Below are 22,688 nucleotides of genomic sequence, written 5' to 3'. Positions count from 1 at the left end.
CTTTTTTTTCTCCTGAAATTGAGACGAACGTACGTACGTTGTAATGAAAAAATTTGACGTGAAACTTCACGAATTCTGCGTTTTCTTACAAGTGGAACTAATTTTTTTTTGTTTTTTTCATTTTGCTTGACCCGATTCGAGCAAATTTGCGTACGATTCATCAATCACACACTTGTACACTTTGATAGATTCCACGATTCTGGTCGCAAATGATTCCGACAAAATAAAATTATTGTACGTAAAGGGTTTAAATTTTTGAAATTTTCATCTTTTTCGAATTGATTCTGGTCAACATTGTTATATCATGACAAAAATATACATCTTTACTCTCCTAAACTCACAGTATCAAAGTTAACGGTCATTTCAACGACAATATTTTTGAACAATCGACTATTTTAGACTTTCAAAAACCTTTTAAATATGACCAAATTTGTATTGGTCGTCTTTTCACCGTAATTTGGTGCTTGTTTCATTTGAGACTCTTGTCCATCTACATCTATTCGCGCGGTAACGGTTAGAGCTCTGCATACGAAATGCGCAGGTGCCTCAGTGGCTCGGTGGCACAGCGGTGGGGGTTGACGGGGGCAGGATCGGGGTTGAAGGAAGTTGCCGTCGAGGTCGAGAGCAATCCACGCTCTTCGCCGAGCCGGGAAGGTCAGTGCAGGGCAGTGCAGGGCGAGCAGCGAGCGGCGAAGATCGGAGGAAGAAGAAGAAGGAGGAGGAGGAGGAGGAGGCGACGTCGCGGGATCCTTCGGGACTTTTTCCAGGACCCTTTCGGCATCCCGACCCGGGCGATTCGCCCGACACGCGGCGCCGAGCGCGACTCGCGTCGTCCCGCGATGCTCTGACCGAGATCCGAACTTTGACCGAGCGTCGCGTCGCCTCTCGAGAGCGGATCGTCGTCGTTCCGGCGCCCGCTGCGCCCCGAGGAACGCCAGAGCGCTTTCGGCCGCCCCCGCGCCTGTCTCGCGTCAGTTTACCCGCGGATCTTCGCCCGTCCCGAGTCGCGTCGCCTTCCGGTTTCCCGCCGACGTACGACCCGCGCCACCAGCCGAGCTTTTCCGTCACAAGGTCACCCGGAGCGTCGAAAGCGCGCGGAGTTACGGAATATGTGAAAAAGCTCGTCGCGAAGCATCGAAGGCTCCTCGACGCCGCCGCGTCTCCCGCCTCTAAGTGATCGCGTGTTATGAGTCGAAGTGAAGTTCGATCAGTCGATTCGAATCGATCGGTGCTTTGAACGCCGCCATGAGTTCGACGCCGGTCCTCCTCGTCCTTCTCGCCTTTCTCCTCGGCGTCGAGCCGCGGGCTGCAAAACCCGCGTCGAGCGATCGGCAGCGGTTTACGATAGAGCAGCTCTTCTCGATCGAGTTCCCAACCCTCATCACCGGCGACCTGGACCTCGACGTCTGCAAGGCCGGTCGGTAATGAGTCTTGTGTTGTAGAAAATGTAGCGGTTGGTTTGAGAAGATCGGTGCTCGATGATTAAGAATTCACCTCATAACACGTCATAGGAAGATAATGTTTCGTCAGAGATAAAGACTGACATCGTGCACCCAATCATTATGTCCACAATTCGTATTATTGTGAACTCAGCTTTAATTTTACAATATAGATATTATTTCCACGAAGAGGTCGAACGTTAGATAGCGAATGCTCGGTTGTTTACATTCATTAACGATTTGAGAATGGCTTCGCGTCTTGATTCTCTTCATTCTTTTTTTTTTTTTTTCTTTCGAGACTGATAACTGACTTTGATTTATGGCAAACGATAATTCAGTGTGTCTCTGACACCCAGGCGTCCTTAGACCTCTTCGCCGAGTCTTCATACGAGATAAGCTCGGAGTGGTCACGGTTATTGCCTCTAACTGCGATCAACAGCCTACAAACGACGATTCTTGATCATTTCAAATTCCCAAGCTCTGTTCAATTTTTCACCTGCCACTTTTCAATTTCCTCGCCCTTGCTCTGATGGACCCGCAGAATCCGTCAAGTAGGGCCTCAAAACATTATCAAAAAAAAAAAAAACCACTCATCAATTTATGCCCAAACAGCCGAGATAATAACCGATAACGTTTATAATGAAAAAGTTCATCATCTTTGTGAAAAATATTAAGAATCCTTCAACAGAACTTTGAAATGAAAATACTCTTTCTAATTAAATTGGGACGTATTTATAGCAAAGTCAAGAACTGTGCCGAATCTGAATTTGAATGTTGTCAACGTCGTTTGACTATTATGCAATTTACGATCTAATTACAGGTGGTTTTCTCGGTGATATCGCACTGCCAAATATCCAGTATGAGACAGAATGGCGACAGCAAAAGCTTAACAAAAGCTACCTCGAAGAGTTGGAGAAATACAGAGACGAGATTCTCAACGAGGGTCTTCAAGTCGAAGAAGAAGGCCTCACGGGTTCGTACGAATATTCAGTTCAAAGACTTTAACAATTGATGGTCTGCAAGTCTTTAAAATTTTCTGTATTCGTAATCCTTTCATCTCATAACCGGAAAATTTTATTAAAATTTTGGTACGAAAAATTGAAAACGTGTATATTATATCAAATCAACCTTATTTTTCCCTCATTATTATTGCATACATACGGAAATACAATTAATTTCAATACGAGTCTGAGGTTCAAAAGTAAATCTGCAAATTGTGATAAATTTTTCATCTTCAAAAACGATAAAAGAAGCTTCAAATAATGAGAAACGATAAATTGTACGACCTGTAGAGTACGGCACAAGGCAATTCTTCAACTTGATTCGGATATGTTTTTTTATGGGTTCGGATGTCCCTTTCACTGATTGTGAATAAAATTTCACTTTTGCAAACGATTAATCAATGAATTTGACTTTATGGTTACCTTGAAATTGGTTTACAAATTTTTTTTTCAACCTTCGATGTTTCCCCCGCAGAGGTCTTGCAGTTCAAAAAGGAGCATGACGGGGTTGAAGGGTTCAGTTCGGCGGAAGCAGGACTTCACCTCAACGAGGGAGGCTCGGAGGGAATCATGGTCGACAGAAACGAGTACGAAATCGGAGGATCTGATTTTGGCGAAGCCTTTGAGTTCAGTCCGAAGGTGGCGACCAACTTACCGCCGAACTACGGGGTTGATTCAGGGTGGGTCGGAACTTCGATTCGTAGCTCAAGCCCTTGCATAGAACCCAAACTCGCACTTTAATTACACAAGTTGTGATTTCTATGGCGATTTTTCACTCGCTTTAGAGTCTCGTCGCTATTTCCAAAGAGAACAAAAGGCTAATTTCCATAATTTAATTATAACGGGGAATTCTAGAAATGAGAGAATAGAATTAACGACGACGGAGAGGGAGAAAAAAAAAAATTTGTGACGAAGAAAAGAGGGAAATTGAAACAAGAATGAAACGCAGAAATATCTCGGACGATTTGAAAAAGTCTAGGTAGTTGGAGGTGTTCTGTGCGAAAAAAGTGTTAAAAAGAGACGATGCAATTAGTAAGCTGTGACTGATATCAATCGAATCAAATATTGTGAAAACAGTATATGTCTTTGACTGATTGTGAGTAAGAAATTTGAATGAACAAATCCTGCTCGTTTATACTTCGAGAACTTATCAATTGCGTGGCGTTCCATCGTTTTTTCGGTTCGAAAAGTACAATGTTTGTTCAATTTCAGTGATTGTGGATAAATTTGTTCGTATAAAATGAATTCCATACAAAACTTTCATGAATTTTTTAGCTGTTTATTATACATACTTAAAAATAGTTGTGAAGAATAAAGTTGCAAATATAATTAAGTCGATTTTCATCGAAATTTGCTAAGTTGAATGATTTTCGCATTAAATAAAGAGAATAACACGTAAAAATATTCAATCAATACCTTTTACTAATTAAGCTTTCTTTTTTTTTTTTGAGTCAGCAAACAAGAATTACGACTTTCGATTTGATAAAAATTCATCTCATTTATCAACTTGGCCAATCGATCAGTATCTAAACCCCGATTTCATCGACTGTCTGATTTTTCCGGCATATTTCTCCGCGACAAGTATTCAGCTCTGATATTCGCTATCGTTTTTAAGATCGAGTAAAGCGGAGAAGAAGGAATCATCGCGTGTAAGGCACGCCGAGCATCGAGGCAATCGAGATCACCAAAACGACCCGGATGAAACCGAGAATAAAAATCTCCGGAAAAATTCAGAACCAACGGAATTACCTCGGGAAGTAAAAGTACGCCATCCAGGTCACCGCGAACCATCGTCATCAACCAGGTCTCAGCCCCATGAAATTTCGGAGTCGGAAAATGGCGGGGAGAAGAAACGTCGCCGTCGGCATCAAAGACACAGGTATCACACAACCGCAGATGTATGAAAATTATTTTCACTCAGGCATCAGATCATGTCAGATTGAATTTTTCGTCCAAATTTTCCGACTCGATTGTTAATTTTTTTAAACGACCACGACTCGATTTCTCTTTATCATTTAAAAATTGCAGAAAATTTACAGGTATAGAAAATTTGTGAAAAACGTTGGATAAATTGAAAAAAAAAATAAATAAATAAATAAGAAAAGACAGTGAGTGAGGAGGGAAAAAATCAGTCACCTGATGCTGCGACGCCCAGAATTCAAAAAGTTTCCCGGAGAGCTTGCGAGGTTGGCGAAGCATCGCATATATATAACCGAGCTAATACGTTGAGCTATTAATCTCCGGGGTTCAGGTTAGGCTTCGGCTTCAGGTTTAGCTTCGGGACAAATATCAAGCGTCATTCGTACCCTGCGGTATGTATACATACATACATACATACATACATACATACATATATATATATATATATACATGTATATACACGTATATGTATACATACATACTCACATCGTGCGTCGAAGAACAGAGATTCGACGTCGCCTTTCCCCGGGACGTTCAGATCTGCGCCTTTGTAGGGTCTCCAGCTCATTTCCCATTGTGCCAGGATTGATATATCGACGCATTGCCCGATAAAAAAGACTTCAATTCAAGCGGTCCATCGGCGACCTGGAACAAAATTCTCCCTTCGAAATTAGACGCGTGCCTTTTCTGTCGTTGAAAGTTTTTTTTTTTTTTTTTTGCGATTGCGAAGAGTAGAGAAGAAAAATATTCAAGGCAATATCGTTTTACCAATGTAAAGGAGAAAGAATGAAAAAAAAAAAAAAAAAACAATCTACTGCAGATCAGATTCAGGCATAAACATTAATTCGAGAATCGATCACAGATTTATTAGATTTTACCGAAGCTCATGTATAAGTTTACCAATTTTTGCAAACTCATAGGTACGTTGATAATTATGTAATGGAAAAACGTTTTCCGGAGAATGGGAAAAATCTGTGTGATTTTTTCACGTTGCGTTGTATTCCTGATCTAATGTTTTTTATTTTCTATCGTTCTGCAATTAATCTAGAAAAAATTTCAGCTACGGTTGAATCAATCGAGTTGAAAAAATGAAAGATTTAAAAAATGTTAAAAATGTACAAACCGCATGTTTGAAGCTGAAAAATTCAAATTTCTGAGATCTGTGCCAAACTGTTTTTTCGTTTCGGGTTGTTCATCGCGATTTTTATTTATTTTTTTTTTCTTGCTCTAGAATATACCAGCGTTAAAGAGATAAATCCGGTAACCCCATCCGTCACTTATCCTTGGTGGTTTGAAAATGAGACAAATCAGCTCAATCTTTACATTCCATCGTACAAGTGTTCATTGAATGCGAATGAAGCGAAAACGGAAAAGTGGAATAAATTGAAATTGAGATACAGAATCAAGCGTTTCTCGATATTTCGATTTGTATTATATCTGCCCCACACATTACAAAATATGCAGTAAATTCCATACGAGCGGAAAAACGCGACTCCTGCGATGCACGCCCGTCCGATTCGCGGTATAATTTGCGAAATGCAAAGGCAAACGTGCAGACGCGCGGAAATCCGGAGAAGCTAACGCTAGCCTGCAAACCCCCATAGAGCCGGGGTCCCTTGTGAGCCGTAACGGTGGCCCGACAGAGATAATGGAATGATCTATGCGTCGTGCAAAAGCCGCACTGCACGATTGAAACCTGCGTCAAGTACCTGGAGAACCAGACGCCGGTTCCATTCAGACAATGGAAATTACCGAGAGAACGAACGTTAGTTACCCTGGCTTAAATTATGTGTATATAATAATGATAATATTGACGCATGTGTGGATTATACCTATACGTACCTACATATGTAGACGAGCTTACGAAAACGTCAAACACGGCGAACCGCGTCCGGAATCGCAGATCCGGATCTGGCGAACAATTCGCTTACTTGATTATGCCGGATTTCATTCTGGAAGTGAGCCAATTTCACCCGTTTTACCGATGTGTACGTCTACACAAATAGTTGATTTTGAATGGTATTCAGCCGGTCCGATTAATATTAAAATTTATATCAATAGAATATATTATCTGGATGTACCAAAGAAAAAGAAATTCAATTAAACCAAAAACAATTTCCGTGATTCGATTCTGTGTGAAAATTGAAATATTTTCTGATCAAATATGATCCTGTAGTGAAAATTGTGAAAACTGTTTCAGTAAATCACGCGAAAGCAGTTTTATCATTCCTTTGATTGAATGCAAAAAATATGTTCAAATTCCTTTCTTTTCATTGAAAATCTCGGAATATATTTTGGCAGTAGTATTAATAACATATTTCGCTCATTTCAAATTTAAAAACTTTTCTGTGCAATTAATAATATATTCCTGTAATCGAAATTTGAAACTTTGATTTTTTTACATCCATTATGCGGCGTGTGCAACAAATTTGAGCTTGACGATGCAGGCTCGATGTAATATGAATTCAAAGAAAAATGAAATTGTTGCATTTCTAGTTCGTAAAGCGCAAAAATTCGACCGCAAACATTTCTTTAATTATTTTCATTTTTTTTTTCTTCATCTTGGTCATTACAATGACCGCAGAGATTGACAGAATACAACGTAACAATCCATTTATCGCATGAGAATTCCGAAACTACGTGACTCGTGACTCGATTTATAACTGGATAAATTTCGGCCCGATTTACAATCCGCATGAAATTGTACACACCGTTCTGTAGGTAAAATTGCGAATGTATGCGTCATAATAATTCGTACTTCGCACGGTACATCGCATTCACTATTTTGACGTCCAACCGCGGTTCATGTGCGAAATATTGTTCTTGTATGCAGCGGGGTGCAGTTCTCAAATTTATGACCCGAGGGGTAAAGGCGGAAAATATTTCGCAGGGAGGAATATTATTTTTATTGCAAAAAGTCGGGCGTCAGCTCTGCGCGACTGGTAATCGACTCATGCCCACATCCCGCGCAACCTGATGTACGAATGAAACTGGAATCGGTCCCCCGAGGGTTCGTAGATAGAAGTCGACATCGTTGAAAATATCGCTGTCGAGAGGCACTTTTGACGCCCCATATCGCATACCGTAAAAATAAAACCCTCCATCAACGTGACAGTAAGTTAACGGTACGAAAGCGGCTTTCAAAACGGAGAATCGCAACGTTTGCAATTTACTTTTAGCCCGCATTTTTTCATTTTTTCCTTTCTCTCCGCTGTCGGTACTTTCTCAGCTCAGTTTGAAAAAGAATCCTCACTTTTCACGAGCACAGTCAAGTTACCCTGGTACAAAACTTCAAGTTTCGCAAAAAGTATATTTTAATCATTTTGGTACTTGTGAATGAAAAATTGCTTCCCTTTGAAAAACTTGCCTACGAAATGCGTTGAAAAATTTATTTTGTTAGAAAAGCCGAGAGTTTTCTGTAAAAAGTGATTTCGCGCCTTTATTTGTACCTCAACTCTACGCGCAAGTTTGAAAGTTGAGATTTTGGCGAGTTCTCTGACTTGCTAAATGGACGGCCGTGTGATCTAATCTCTGCAGCTTAGGCCAAGATGGGATATTTTCATAGGACAATGAAGTGGCGTAAATTTTTATCAGAAGTCGACGGTTGCACATTCGAACGACCGAACGAAGAGACCTTTCATCAGCTGTAAGCCTAATGCAGATCACGTCACGTCAAACGCGCCTCTGCGTTGCGAAGCGAACCCTCGGGACATATCAGTTCCTCATCCCACAATCGTTTCCCTGAAAGTAGAGAAAAACACGTCAGTCATTACGTGTCCCAGTTTCTATTATACGGCGGTAATCGCGTGTTAAGCTGCCTTATATTTCTTGTTTTTCTTTTTTCAACTTTTTTTTTATCGCGGCAACGCTCGACAGATGAGAAAAATAAAAGATTTTGCACAGGAAATTCATTGCAACATTTCTACCGGAGGTCGAGGTTTTTCGTTTGTCTTTCGGTCTATTTCTCATCAGCTTTGCATCAAAAAATACTTTGACAAACAATTTTCAAACGACATTAGAAATAATGATAACTAGTTCAGTCTCGGATTGCAAAGATTTTTGGAGTAATTTACAAATTCTGATTATTTAGAGTCATGTGATGGGTGAAAATTATTCCAAGGTTTTTGATACTTGACATCCTTTTAATAGAAACTGACTCTGCGACTACTCGTAGACTTGGATTTACTGTTTTTTTCGAATAATCGCAATTTCGATCAACCGTTGTTCCGATTAATCGATTGATCGGCACTTTCAATCAAAATTTTTTACCAATTGATCGCCAATTCCACTTCATTTTATCGTATTTTTTCGATGGACTGAATAATCGACCCCATCAATCAATCCGCTTTCCAAGTAATCGACAAACTGGCCCTTTCAATTAATCGTTATACCGATCCATCGACAAATAAAACCTTCTAATTAATCAGCCTTCCGGCCAAGCAATTAATCTGCTCTTTGAACGAGTCGTTTATTCGATTAATCCACCCTTTCAGTCGACCGATTTCCTGATCAATCGATTAATTGGTTGTTTCAAAAAAAAAAAAAAAAACAATTAATCGAAGTTTCTAAGCGATTGATTAATCGCACGTCCCTATTCTCCCTATAGAAAAGATTCGAGAACAAAGAGATCACGTGTTTCGGGAAACATGTCAATTTCCCTGATATACTATTCTTAACAAACGTGCAGTGCAGACAGTGCTCATGAGTTGAGAGAAGATTAGCGTGAGGTTCTGCCGCTGGTTTATTAGTCTTAATTACACCCGGTCGCGCCCAGTTAGTAATTGGCTTCGAGTGAGCCACCCTAGCGCGCTATTGTCGTTTATCCAGCGAGCTCGTTGCTGATCCGAGGGGTACCTGTTATACATATTTCACTGTGTGTTCCTGCAGTCACCGCGTACAATGCAGAGAAGCGCAGAGCTTGCAGTGATATTATTAATTAACACCCCTGCAGAGAGTAAACTCCTCCCCCGCCCCCCTCCCCTCCCCCCGCTCCGCGCAGTATTGTTAGGGGCTTGTTTATAGTCCTCCAGTAAACATGTACCTAAGTTAGAGTCACCTGCATTACCTGGGGAAAGGGTCGTTTTTAGTTATCGTTAATTATTCAGAGACCTTTCCGAAATGTTGCGGTATGTCGTAATTCACTCTCAAATGTATTGCAAAATTACCCAAAAACAAATATTACAAATGGAGTTTAAGAATAAGAAAAAAAAAAAACAAAAGGAACGGTTAAATCTCGAGTATAATAAGAAAAAGAGGTATGCTAAGAGAAAGCGTCGAACACGTATTATGTGACTCGAAATGACGAGCTTTCAGCGGTATTTGGTCATGCAAATTTTTTATTTCTTTTTTTCTTCTACTCAACAACGAACCTTTCAGAGAAGAACGACACTTGATAGTGAACGACGAGCTCGAGTCTTCGAGCGAAGTTGTGTCTCTTCACGACCGGCGTCTCCGTTCAATAGAATTCTACAACGAGCACAAGCCAAAGTACCAATTGAACACTCGAGGAACGTCCTTCTCAAGGACTCCGCTTCGCGTGAGATCCCGGCGTGCAGCAACCGCCCGCAAAGAGAGGGTCTGGGATCATGGTGTAATTCCGTATGAGATAGACGCGAATTTCTCAGGTGCTCACAAGGCGCTCTTCAAGCAGGCGATGAGACACTGGGAGAATTTTACTTGCGTGAAGTTCGTCGAACGGGTACCGCGCGAGCATCCAAACTATATCGTCTTCACTGAAAGACCGTGCGGGTAAGTCGAGCGTCGATAAGAATCATGGAATCAGCCAAAGTATCAGGGTAACCGATAATCATTTTTTGAAGGTGCTGCTCGTTCGTTGGAAAACGGGGAAACGGACCGCAGGCCATAAGTATCGGGAAGAACTGCGACAAGTTTGGAATCGTGGTCCACGAGCTTGGCCACGTGGTCGGTTTTTGGCACGAACACACTCGTCCGGACCGAGACAGACACGTTCAGATTATACGCGACAACATAATGAGCGGTGAGTTTGAGTTTACCAGAATATTGAATGAAAGGTGTTAAACCACCCCCGGCGCAAAGTTTCGGTACAAGTATCCGGAACTCTGCGTTGAACGGAAACGGTGATTTAGATCAAACTCCAAGCACACGGCCTAGACAAACTGAAATTCACAGGTTTAATTAATGGTTGCGTAAAGTTGTATTTAATTACGCGTGTATATATATCTATACATATCTACAGTGTACGCTGCAATGTAGAACCAACCCTTCTCAACTACACAGTTTACTCAGTTACCGTTCAGGTATATAAATGGCCCAGGATCGAGCCAGATCTCGAGTTCCGTGAACATTCTTGGAGAATCACATGTAATTTAACCGTTCGCTAACGTTTCATCTTCCGGTTAATCGTCCAATCTATAGGTCAAGAGTACAACTTCAACAAGCTGACAGAAGAGGAGGTCAACTCGTTGGGACTCCCGTACGACTATGATTCGATAATGCACTACGCGAAGAATACATTCTCGAAGGGAACATACCTGGACACTATACTGCCGATGGAGACGCACGGTAAGAAGCGTCCGGAAATCGGTCAGCGCATCCGGCTCAGCGAGGGGGACATAGCGCAGACCAATTTGCTCTACAAGTGTCACAGTGAGTACGACTGGCAAAAGTTATCGTTGAAAAATCGACCGTTCTTACGCAATGATTATCCGGGATGGTTCCTGATCCTCTTTGTAGGGTGCGGAAGGACTTTCCAAGATAACGCTGGCAGCTTTGGTTCCCCCGGCCATCCGGTGGGGTCGTCGAGCCCGGAAGGTGAGCGGTGCGAATGGCGGATAACGGCGACTCACGGGGAACGCATCGTCCTGAATATCACCTCGCTGGACATATTCACCAGCGATTATTGCAGAAGCGATTACATCGAGATCCGGGACGGATACTGGCACAAGAGCGCGGTCTTGGGTGAGTGAAGGTCGCGTCTATCCGTCCTGTTCCAAATGTTTGTGTTCCTCGTCTTCTCTGACCTCCGCGACCGATTTCACAGGGAGATACTGTGGCAGTGGGCGGATCCAGGAGCCGGTGATATCGACGGGAAGTCGGATGCTGGTCACTTACGTGACCTCGAATCACCACAACGGGCACAGAGGCTTCACCGCGAACTACGAAGCCGTTTGCGGTGGAGAGTTGGAACTCGACGGTGTTGGTCACCTGGAGTCTCCGAACTACCCCGAGGACTACCAGTCGAGCAAAGAATGCGTTTGGAAGCTTTCGGTTCCGCACGATTATCAGGTCGCCCTGAAATTTCAGTCCTTCGAGGTGGAGAACCACGACAACTGCGTTTACGACTACGTCGAAGTACGCGATGGCCACAATCCAGACTCGCATCTGATCGGCGTCTACTGCGGCTACAAGGTGCCTCCCGACATCAGATCCACCGGGAGCCAGCTGCTCGTCAAGTTCGTCAGCGACGGTTCGGTCCAGAAGGCTGGATTCTCAGCGACGTTCATGAAAGGTAAATTAGCTCGCTTCGGTTCTCATCCCCGTTCCCTGTTTAACAAGATATCTTCCACACTTACAATAGAGTTCGATGAGTGCGTGCTGATCGATCATGGCTGCGAACACGAGTGCATCAATACCCTGGGTGGTTACGAATGCTCGTGTAGAGTTGGGTTCGAGCTGCACTCTGACGGAAAACATTGCGAAGGTGAGTGAGAAGATTTTCACATATTTGGTGATCCGTGATAGTTTTGGAAACGGGACGTTACTTACCCGTAATTGTCAGAAGAATTCTGGACTCCAACATTTTCCAGTTTGAGTAGGTATTTTGGAATGGTTCGGTAAATCACGAGTGTTCCGATTATTCACATCACAATCGTATTCACAACACTAAATAGGCTCTATCAAAAGGGAAAATGAATCGAGCTGTCAATCAGAGGGTTGATAATTCAAAAAACAATGCTTCACAGATGCCTGTGGGGGAATATACGATATGAGTAACGGAACGATAACGAGTCCGTCGTTCCCCGAGGCGTATCCGGGCAACAAGGACTGCGTGTGGGAGATAATAGCCCCGCCACAGTACCGGATAACGTTGAATTTCACGCACTTCGATTTGGAGGGTAACAATGTTTATCAGCAAGAGTGCGAGTACGATTCGGTCGAGGTACACAGCAAGCTGGGTGACGACGTGCTCCGCAAGCACGGCATATATTGTGGTGGAAAGTTCCCGCCTCTTCTGACTTCTGAGGGTAACTCTATGCGCATTACCTTCACGTCTGATAACAGGTTAAAAAGAAATCACAATAATCACACCTCGACGAGGGGTTGACCATTCCATTCCTTGGCGACTCAAGTTTTTTCATTTTCCATCATATATTCCAAGTAACCAGTCTTCGGGATTCTCTTTCAGTAGCGAAAAAGTCTCTCAAAGACAGTCTGGAACTATTACACAGTGGTTCATATCCAATAGAACAATGATATTTTGTAATTTCTTGAATTTATCAAATCATTTGAAGTCATTCAAAATTACCTAAAGTCATTCTTGAAGTACGTCGATATCACTATCACTTGAAGGTACTCAAAATTACTCTTTTGGTATTTCACGTGTATCCCCTTAAATTCTCTTGAAATTCCTCAAATTTTTAAGTTACCTGAAATCACTCGGAGTAGTTGAAAGTTTTTTATAACCATTAAGACACTTGTCCTTGGTCATTTCTGAATTCATAAAATCATTCGATCTTTGAAGTTACGCTTCAAATATTTCAAATAGGTTTAAATATAACTTACGGAATATGAGTTCATCAGTTGACTCCGATCAGTTCTCAAAGCATTGCTGAAGTGACATTTCCCGATGAAAAGCCTGCATCACAATAAACATTTTCGGTTAACTGCATTATCGAGGAATATTCAACCCCTCGCACTGTAAGTCAATTGCGTCTTGGCGTTTACCGAGTGCCCTCCTTGACGGTTTACTTTTAGCGTCCAGAAGTCAGGCTTCGCAGCGGTGTTCTTCACGGACATGGACGAATGCGCGAGCAACAACGGCGGCTGTCAGCACGAGTGTCGAAACACGATAGGATCGTACCAGTGCTTCTGTCACAACGGATTCACGCTCCATGAGAACGGTCACGACTGCAAAGAGGGTGGCTGCAAGTACGAGATCACCTCGTCATCGGGTACGATTACCTCTCCGAACTACCCGGAGTACTATCCAGGACGAAAGGACTGTGTTTGGCACTTCACAACGACAGCGGGACACCGAATAAAGCTGGTAAGACGCACAGTCGAGAACGAAAAGCGCGTACGAGCAGCCTCGGAACTCAGCTTCACTTGACTCTTTCAGACCTTCAACGTGTTCGAGATGGAACCCCACCAGGAGTGCACCTACGACCACATCGCGATATACGACGGGGACTCGCCGGACAGCCACACTCTGGGAAGATTCTGCGGCAGTAAAGTCCCGCACCCAATCCTGGCGACGGGTAACCAGATGTACATGATATTCAAGAGCGATGAGTCCGTCCAGAGGAAAGGGTTCCTCGCGACGCACACGACGGGTGAGTACATCATTCACTGAGGAGAATTTTATTTTGTTAAAGTCGATAAAAAATTCCAGTAAAATGGGTTGTAATAATGACAGTTCATACGTTAGTGGAATACCTGGAAGATGTAGAACCAGAGGGCGAATAACGATTCCTTAATTCGGATGTAATACCGTAAGAAAGTCTTGTGAAGTTACTTAAAGTCATTTCAGGTAACTTGCGGTAACCTGAAAGCATGTGAAGCCAGTTGAAGTCATGAAGTCGGTTATAAGTTCTCAACTCATAAAGTACATCCAAATTCATATTGTACCCGAAAACTACATTTCTAAGGCAATCTCCATACTAACCATGACTCTGTAAACTTTTCTCCGTGAAAGGATTCCTGATCCTTCAAAGCGTTGTTTAGGCGGTCACCCAATAATCCTTTTCTTTGCTTCCAGCCTGCGGTGGTCACCTGACGGCTAGTGAGACACCGAGGTATCTATACTCCCACGCAAAGTTCGGTGACCACAACTACGAGCATAATTCCGACTGCGACTGGGCGATAGAGGCGCCGATTGGAAAAAACGTGCATCTGTCCTTCAAGACCTTTAAGCTCGAAGATGAAAGCGGATGTCGCTACGACTTCGTCGAGGTCTATGCGAGCCTGGATACCTCGGGTCCGAGCTACGGAAGGTTCTGCGGAGACTCGGTTGGTTTTTGAAAGGTTGCTAATGGCGTTGACACCTTTTTCGATCCCCTGTTCACTTTGGCTATTGGTTCACAGAATCCCACGGACATCATATCGATGAACGAGGCACTTTTGATCAGGTTCCGATCCGACGATTCGATATCGAACAAGGGTTTCTCCGCCGAATATTACGCCGTTGATTCCGAGGACAGCGAGGAGTTCATCGAGGGTGGCGAGGACGATGATGACGATAATCTTTGATCGAACGTTATCAATGTTAATAGCGAGGATAATCAATTCCTTGCACCTTTCTCACGAGCGATAATTCCTCGATGAACGCGGGTGCGAAAATTTTACTACCAGAATTTTTTCGACCGTTTTGCTCTTCGCACAACGTGTGACATGATGTTTCCTCTGTTTTTCATCAAACGTATTCTAACAGCAAGAGCCTCGACTTCGGTATGACTGAAGTTTCAACAATTGTCGGAGGTGACGAATTTGACGATGTACGAATATGAGACAACGTTATTTGACATGACAAGAAAAATTGCGTTTATGATAATAATAACGATGATAATAGTCATTATTACTATTATTGTTACAGTTAGCCATTGCTGATATTGGCAATTTATCGCAAAAACAATATTTAGTGACTATCATTGCGATGATTATACGATGTGTTAAAGAGACGAACTTTGGACCACGTGCCATGAACTGTATCTATATGTATGCGCATAAGTTTAATTTAATCCAGAGGTCGCCCAACTTAAAGTATACGTATACATAATTATATGTATATATATACATAATTATATATATAATGCATGTATACTGTAAACGACGTTAATTGGTTATTTTAAATCTCAGTGTAAGTAATTTTTTTTTTCGATGTTAATTACTTTTTAATAACAAACGGTAAATAGGTTGTTGTTTGAATAGTATAAAAGCAAAAAAGAACCGATCCGTAATGTATAGATAGTACGAAAAAGTACGTGAACAGTTGAAGTCCATTATTATGCATGACATAAAAGACAGCGGCTCCGGTACAAAAGGTAATTAAATGAATAAATAAGTGTAAGTAAACATGAGTAAAGATAAAAACAATATCTAGTTTCAATTTCTCTTCTGATATTATGACATTGATTTTGTCACGGATGAAATTAAGCGATATGTGATTATTCATGTACTGCCATATTTTTCGAAATAATATTATATTAGGTACTTTCGTCGGATTCTTTGTATGTACGTAATAATATCAAACGCTCAAACAACCGAATTTCTCCGTTTTTATCAACTACGAATTGATTTTTTAGCTTTAACAGTTATTCGTGAATCTCGTAATAGTATTGAGAAAGTAATACTTAGTATTTAAACTACTATTCATTATATCCACATAAATCAAAAGTGTCAATTTTTGCCAATATAAAACTAGATTATAGAAAAAAAAAAAGATAAAGTTGCAAAAAGTAATTTTAAGAAAAATACATGCTCTAAAGCATTAATAATATGATATACCTGCTAGGGTGGTCCTTATACGGGGGCAAAAAAAATTAATGACGCAGCCTGTCAAATCGGTTCCAAATGGTTAAAAAAAAATACCCAATTTTTTGTATCTTTATTTCATTTCCCTAGTCTCCCTGTTTAAACGGAAGCTTCAAATTATTCAAAAATATGTTTACGTATTCACTATATTTTTTTACTGGCTATTATTTTAAAGTTATTCGTAGGTAAAAAAATTCACATTCTTGAATATTCAGTGGGATTCATCTTTTTTTAGTGAAAAAAAAAACATCGTTTTACAAATCAGACATGATCTGAAAAAAAAAAAAAAAAATTATAACAAAACACTAGTATTAATTTAGTCAGCACTGTAATGGAATAACCCACCTGTGAACACGACGTAATATCGCAGTCGATGACATGCAAATATTCAGGTTATTTTTTTTACTTAGTCCGATCATTTGGCGTCTTGGAAAAAAAAAAATAATAATTAATATAGCACACGTTTCTCGTGGAATACCCCATTTATGATTTTTTTATTTTTCACTGAACGGAAGATGAATCTCATTGAATATTCGAGAATATATGGATGTTTTTGCCTAGGAATAATCTTGAAATAAAATTCAGTACAAAATATAGTGAATGGGCATATTTTTGAATAATTTGAAACTTCTCGCTTAAACAGGAAGACTAGGGGAATAAAATAAAAATCGGGAAAAATTAGGGATTTTTTTTTTTTTTTACCAATTGGAACCAATTTGACAGGCTCCACCATAAACTTTTTTTTACACCGTATAAGGGCCAACCTGATATCTACCTTATTAATACTATATAAGATATATATCATTCCTATGATTGTAAATAAATAATTATATAATTAATAACTTAGATATATATATATATATATATTGTATAATACATATATTGTTATATGTACATGGTGTATGAGAAATAAGTAAATAAAAAAATGTGTTAGTGTACCGCTGAGTTTTACGTGTAAACTTTTACGCTGCTACTTTGTTGATTTAAATTTTGATTTCCCATTTCTGTGTTCAGAACTCGAAGAAGTAAATACTCTGTTTTTTATTTTTCATCTTAAGAAAAAAAACTTGCCAAATTCACGTAGCTGCCAGCAAATTATACTGAATTTATATCATGAAGTGAATACTGAATGAAATTTTCTTATAGCATGGTTTAAAATTAAATTTGACAAACCGAATCCACAAGCTATCAATCATATTCCGACCATTGCACATATACAGATATATATTGTATACTTAATAATGGTTCAATTTTAACGTAGAATTGAACACTTTCGGGAATAAGTTATGTCGATACTTCGATTCAATTTGGAACAATAACAATAATTGCCATAGTGATAATAATATACGAGCATATAGCAGTAATGCTAAGTATACAACATTAGGGTGTTTGAGAAAAAAAATTCTTTTCCACGTCAAACCAACGGGTTCTATACCTGACCCCCTAGAATTTTGGTATTCGATGGATTTTTTGGTTTGTATCGGTCAAAATTGATACCTCTAATTTGTCATAATTTTACCGAAATTTTGTAAAAGTGAGGCGATCCGAAATATCCTGTATACGTAGATAACATTAATAAAATTAATAAAACTTTTTTGTAAAATCAGGGACTCGAAGACACATCTTGTCATCATGTTTCAAAAATAGAATGAAAATACTGATTGTTGTTGTTGAATTTTTGTTTAAAAAAAAAAATTATAATTTTCTTGGAATTTATTTTGAATGATTGTTTCCTGTAGTAAAAAATAAAATAAAAAGAAAATTCACTTTGGTAAAATTCGCTGTTCGTTTTAATTAAGGAGTAAACCGAAGAAAATGATTTTTGCTTCTAAAAAAAAAAATTTCTTTTCTTTCATTTACTCTTTAATTAAAAGAAAAATCGAGTTTTACCAATACAAAATTTCTTTTTATTTTGTTTTTACGACAAAAAACCATCATTAGAAACACATTGAATGAAAATTTTTTTTTTGAAAAGCAAAAATTCAAAAAAATATTCAGCATTTTATCCCATTTTCGAATCGTGACGAAAAGATGTGTCTTCGAGTCCCTGATTTTACAAGACAGTTTTATCCATTTTTGAAAATATTATCTTCGTATCAAGGATATTTCGGGTCGCCACACTTTTACAAAATGTCGAGATGATTTCGAAAAATTAGAGGAATCATTTTTAACCGAAACAAACCAAAAAAACCCATTGGACATTAAAATCTCAGGGGGTCAGGTCCAGGAACCGTTGATTTGACGTGGAATGCCCCATATGTCAAACAAATTGAGTAAGTTGGTTGATAAATGAGCAATTATGTCTGCAATAACTTTCGTTCTACATTATGCGAATATACGCGATTAATCTCTCCGTTTTTGTAGACAGTGTAGTTATTATTGTATTGTAATATTTTACTGTAAAATTCTAAGATTGAAGATTTCGCTGTCAATTATACATTACTCGTACTCTGCATGTTACAATTTATTTATATGAATGTGTGTCAATATGCAAGAAAGTATCTTACACAATGAATTGTACAAATCATAAAATATGGATGTCTACTTTTAATAAGCTTAATTAAAACGTCCGTAATAATAATGATGATAATAATAAAGTTAGTGTAATATATGTATACTTTAATAATTGAGAATAAAACTGAATCAATGTAATCAAAAGCGTCTAATTTGTAATATTGTAATGTGCTTACCTTTTGCCTTTGACAGCATAATGTATTATATACATTTATTTCGTCCTATTAGGCATTGATCGATGGGAGTAATTGAATTTCATTATTATTTGCGTCATTTTAATTTAAAAATAATTGATTCGAAAATAAACGATGTATAGTACGATCTTGTATATATAATGTGGACATTCTATTTACTAACCGTCTTGCCGAGTTTTGATCAAAAGAAAAAGAACGGAAGTAGTTGAACAGAATGAATATAAAAAGAAAAGTACACAGTTACTATAATGATAATAATATTCGTCGATCACAGGTTTAATATGTTTAAGCGCATGCATACTTTAACATATACCGATAACGTTGCAAACTATTATAAGCATACGATACGATTTAAAAAATGATATAGGAATATTAATTTCAAATCACGTAAAATAATTTAATTTACTCATATGTTCAAAATGCAAAATAATATATTATCATTTAAATTTCCGTTTTCCAGGTCACACAGTGAGGGACAAAAGTATTCGTGCGGTGGATAAATTCAAACAAAATAGGGAATAATTCTTTGAATTAATTCATGTATTCAAACGTGTGCTGTTTTATATTTTACTTTTAGATTCTAACATAATCACATATTTACAAAAGGCCGCTTATCTCTGACTCAGGAACGCATAGGTATTACCGAAAGTCATTATAACTGGGACAAGGGTATTTTTTGTATTTCAGTAAACCTTGTCGACAACTTGTTATTAATATTTTGTGGAATACCTTTTTGCTTGATACAGTAAAACTTCCGAACAGCGGACATCTTCGGGACTAAAAATATTGTCCGTTATTGAGGAGTGTCCGCTATGCGGAACAATATTAACGTATAAATTGTGCTTCCGGAGATTTTTAGACTGTCCGTTGTGAAGACGAATCCACTTGCATATTTGATAGCAGGCAATATGCTTTAGATCGAATTCGGTTTTGAGTTTTCTCCGTACTCTCAAACGATCATCAGAATCAAAAATATGATATTGAAATTTTGATTCGTCCGAGAATGTGACATTGTTCCAGAGGACTGTATCGTAGTTTAAAAACCTGCTCGCCGAATGACTTTCTGAATCGTGTTTAAAATCATATTCTCCGATCTGTCACGCGAATTCCGATGAACTTATTGTTGGGTTTTCTTTTCCTTATCGCAGAATCTTTCTTCCATTACGTGAAGACAGTTTCCGTGGTCGACCACTTCTGTGTGAATTTCGCAATATTTCTGTATATTCAAAAAATTTTTCATTACACTTTAACCTGTTGATCGACTTCTCTGAACAATCTTTGCAATGTATGCATAAGACTTGTTTTGCTTCTTTATATAAATTTGATACTATTTTTTGCCTTTGCAAATAATCGTTCCCGGTGAATAATCCATTTCGAACTTGTTTGTTTACAATGTTGCATCGTAAACTTATAGTGTACGAATACATTTGTCCTTACCATACCGGTGACTTGTCTTCATATTAGCCACGCAACGGAAGATAAAATGTCCGATTCTATATATTTTTTCACGTTAGTATCCAGGCATGAAATAAAACAGCACACCTTTGAATAAATAAATCAATTTTTAAAAAATTATTCCTTATTTTATTTAAATTTAGCCACTGTACGAATACTTTTATCGCGCACTGTATACAGATGTGCAGATAATAGAAATATATTTATCAATTTTACATCACACACGTGCATACATATAAACATTTATAAACTATTTATGTAAAATATATAGATAAGGAAAAATGTTGGATTAAAATACTTTTCTCAAATAAAAAACGCGGCAATGAGTTAATAATACATGTGCGGGTATGTATATAAACGAATGGAAAATATGAATCGTATGCCAAGCTTGACGAGTTCACCGACATAATTGTTTATCAGAGAACGGAAATATTAATATAGTAAATTATTTATCCAACATATCGTTACGAAATATAATTTGTGTATACATATAGCGTATGTAGATGATTTACATTATATGTTTTATATATACAACAACAGTAATAACAATACAGCGAAATGTTATTCAAATTATTCACCTCTTATTGCTCTATTCGAAACATACTTCATTCATATCAAAGGATCGATTGTAAACCGCGCCGATCTGCAGTTCAGCAGAAATTTTGTATTTACAATATAAGTGGATTAATCTATTGATAAATTGATGCTTTTTATTTTAAGGTTGTTAACACGATACTAATATACGACTTATTGCTATATCTAATGATGAACGAAAGTGAACATTACGCAGACCTAAGGTATAAAATTTTGGACCAAAAATCGTGAATTTTGTCCATAAATTATTGACAGCAGTTTTGCAGTAGCATGGTTGCTTCAATGCTCGAACACAGTTTTCAAAAATTCATAGCATACAAAATTTAAAGCCTTTAACCGAGCAGGTATAAAAATTTGTGATAAATCTTTTATCGCCTTAATTAGTATTTAACTGCTAACAATTGATTTGTAAATATCCAGAACATATTTTGGCTTCGATTAATTCATTGGATCTGTTCCATTAAACAGGAGCCGATATAATTATAATTATACCGTGGATTCCGCAAAATGTTTTACCGTTTCGTTGATTATACGATCAAATTTAGATTACGTTAAGATACGGAAATTATCGCTTAATCGTTACCGTTACAATTAATTTTTATCTCAATTCTCTTCTCTTCATCCGGTAAGTGGTAATTTCAAAATCAGACGAAGAATTTTACGACGCCCGCGTCTTTGAATCTCGTTTTACGAAAACTCGAAGACCTTGCACCGAACTATGTTCAATTGTTATATTTTGTTCTCGAAAACACGAACTTCAAGCCACTGACGCAATTACCTGATTTTTGTTTTTTTTAATCTAAGCTCCACGTTTCCATCATATGATCTATCTTTGAATATCTTAATGGGGTATTACATTTGGAGACAGAATGAGAAGGAAAAGTCACTCGAATTGCAACGAAGTCATCCAAAATAGTTACCAGCAACTTTAAGCCGTCGCTTCAGTCGGTATATCAATATATTTATACAAATTTTCAAATGAAAAAAAGTAACATATTTCATGATATTTCGATCTACAAATACTTGGATCGTAACAAATTTCGTTCATCGAATACCGATAACACAATAATAATAATAAAAATAATAATAACAATAGCCAGTATCACGATTCAGCCCGTATCTCATATAATTTTGGCACAAGGCTATTACTCTTAAATTTGACATCGATAATACGTGTATATTTATAATTTGCATTAAACCCTCGACTGGAGAGTTTCTGCTATCACACTCGTACATTTTCAACCCATTACATTATCCAAGGGCTAGTTTCTCGTCTCGAGCTAATCTTTTTCGCCACTTTCGACGTCCGGATCGCGAGATTTGCTAGGACCGCTCCCGTCTTTGGATCCGAATCCGTTCGCCATTCGCTGATAGTGCGGCTTCCACGAACTCGTCGGCCTCGTGTAGTCGAGGTGATCGTACTCCATTTCACCCTTGTTTTGCTTTATTTCGTCGTAGACGTGCTCGGCCGCTTTCTTTGCGTCTAATTCGTCGATGCTGTGATACAGATTAGGGTTTCCAAGATCGGCGTCCTTGTTCTTCGAGTCGAGACCGTTGTACTGAAAACGCCCGAAGGAATCTGCGCGAGATAATAACACATGTTTCATGATATTTTTCTTGTGATTTTTACGTCGAAGAGTAAAATTAATTCGCTGGACCGGCGAGTTTCAGGGTCGTTACAGAGACGGTGGGGAAAATTTGTCGCAACTTGCCAAATTGGGATATCCACTTGGCTATGATTGCAGAATCATTGCTACTGCGTTAACAATTTTTGCTTCATCTATATTAATACCGAAATTGGATAAGCGCGATTAATAGATTTTATGCAATAATTCTGCTAT

The 22,688-nt window shown here is 38.8% G+C and overlaps 2 protein-coding genes across 4 annotated transcripts in view; one reads left to right on the top strand and one right to left on the bottom strand.

Annotated features, from left to right (window-relative positions):
• The first annotated feature begins 757 nt into the window (after positions 1–757).
• On the top strand, positions 758–16,448 carry tok (tolkin). Its single transcript, XM_046624571.1, has 15 exons — positions 758–1,417; positions 2,260–2,412; positions 2,916–3,120; positions 4,056–4,319; positions 9,737–10,108; positions 10,180–10,358; positions 10,757–10,987; positions 11,075–11,299; positions 11,382–11,849; positions 11,919–12,041; positions 12,304–12,622; positions 13,316–13,607; positions 13,680–13,893; positions 14,319–14,569; positions 14,645–16,448. Exons 1-15 carry the CDS (start codon positions 1,246–1,248, stop codon positions 14,807–14,809), a joined length of 3,633 nt encoding a protein of 1,210 aa, XP_046480527.1. The 5' UTR covers positions 758–1,245; the 3' UTR covers positions 14,810–16,448.
• Positions 15,975–22,688, bottom strand: part of drpr (multiple EGF like domains draper) — a 47,430-nt gene continuing 40,716 nt past the window's right edge. For all 3 annotated transcript variants that reach the window (XM_046624572.2, XM_046624573.2, XM_046624574.2), the window contains one exon: positions 15,975–22,426. In XM_046624572.2, coding sequence (XP_046480528.1) covers positions 22,128–22,426 — 299 coding nt within the window. In that variant the 3' untranslated portion in view covers positions 15,975–22,127. The remainder of the gene's footprint in view (positions 22,427–22,688) is intronic.

This window comes from Neodiprion pinetum, chromosome 4 (genome assembly GCF_021155775.2).
Source record: "Neodiprion pinetum isolate iyNeoPine1 chromosome 4, iyNeoPine1.2, whole genome shotgun sequence".
Classification (NCBI taxonomy): domain Eukaryota; kingdom Metazoa; phylum Arthropoda; class Insecta; order Hymenoptera; family Diprionidae; genus Neodiprion; species Neodiprion pinetum.
Note: the sequence above shows the minus strand (reverse complement) of the source record. Positions and strands in the feature narration are given on the sequence as shown.

What these genes read in the sequence shown, in the direction of transcription:
- tok (XM_046624571.1), top strand. Translation starts at nt 1,246, where the DNA reads ATGAGTTCGACGCCGGTCCTCCTCGTCCTTCTCGCCTTTCTCCTCGGC. An exon ending in AACTACGGGGTTGATTCAGG is followed by an intron (nt 3,121 to 4,055) that starts GTGGGTCGGAAC and finishes ATCGTTTTTAAG; the next exon opens with ATCGAGTAAAGCGGAGAAGA. An exon ending in CGTCGGCATCAAAGACACAG is followed by an intron (nt 4,320 to 9,736) that starts GTATCACACAAC and finishes CGAACCTTTCAG; the next exon opens with AGAAGAACGACACTTGATAG.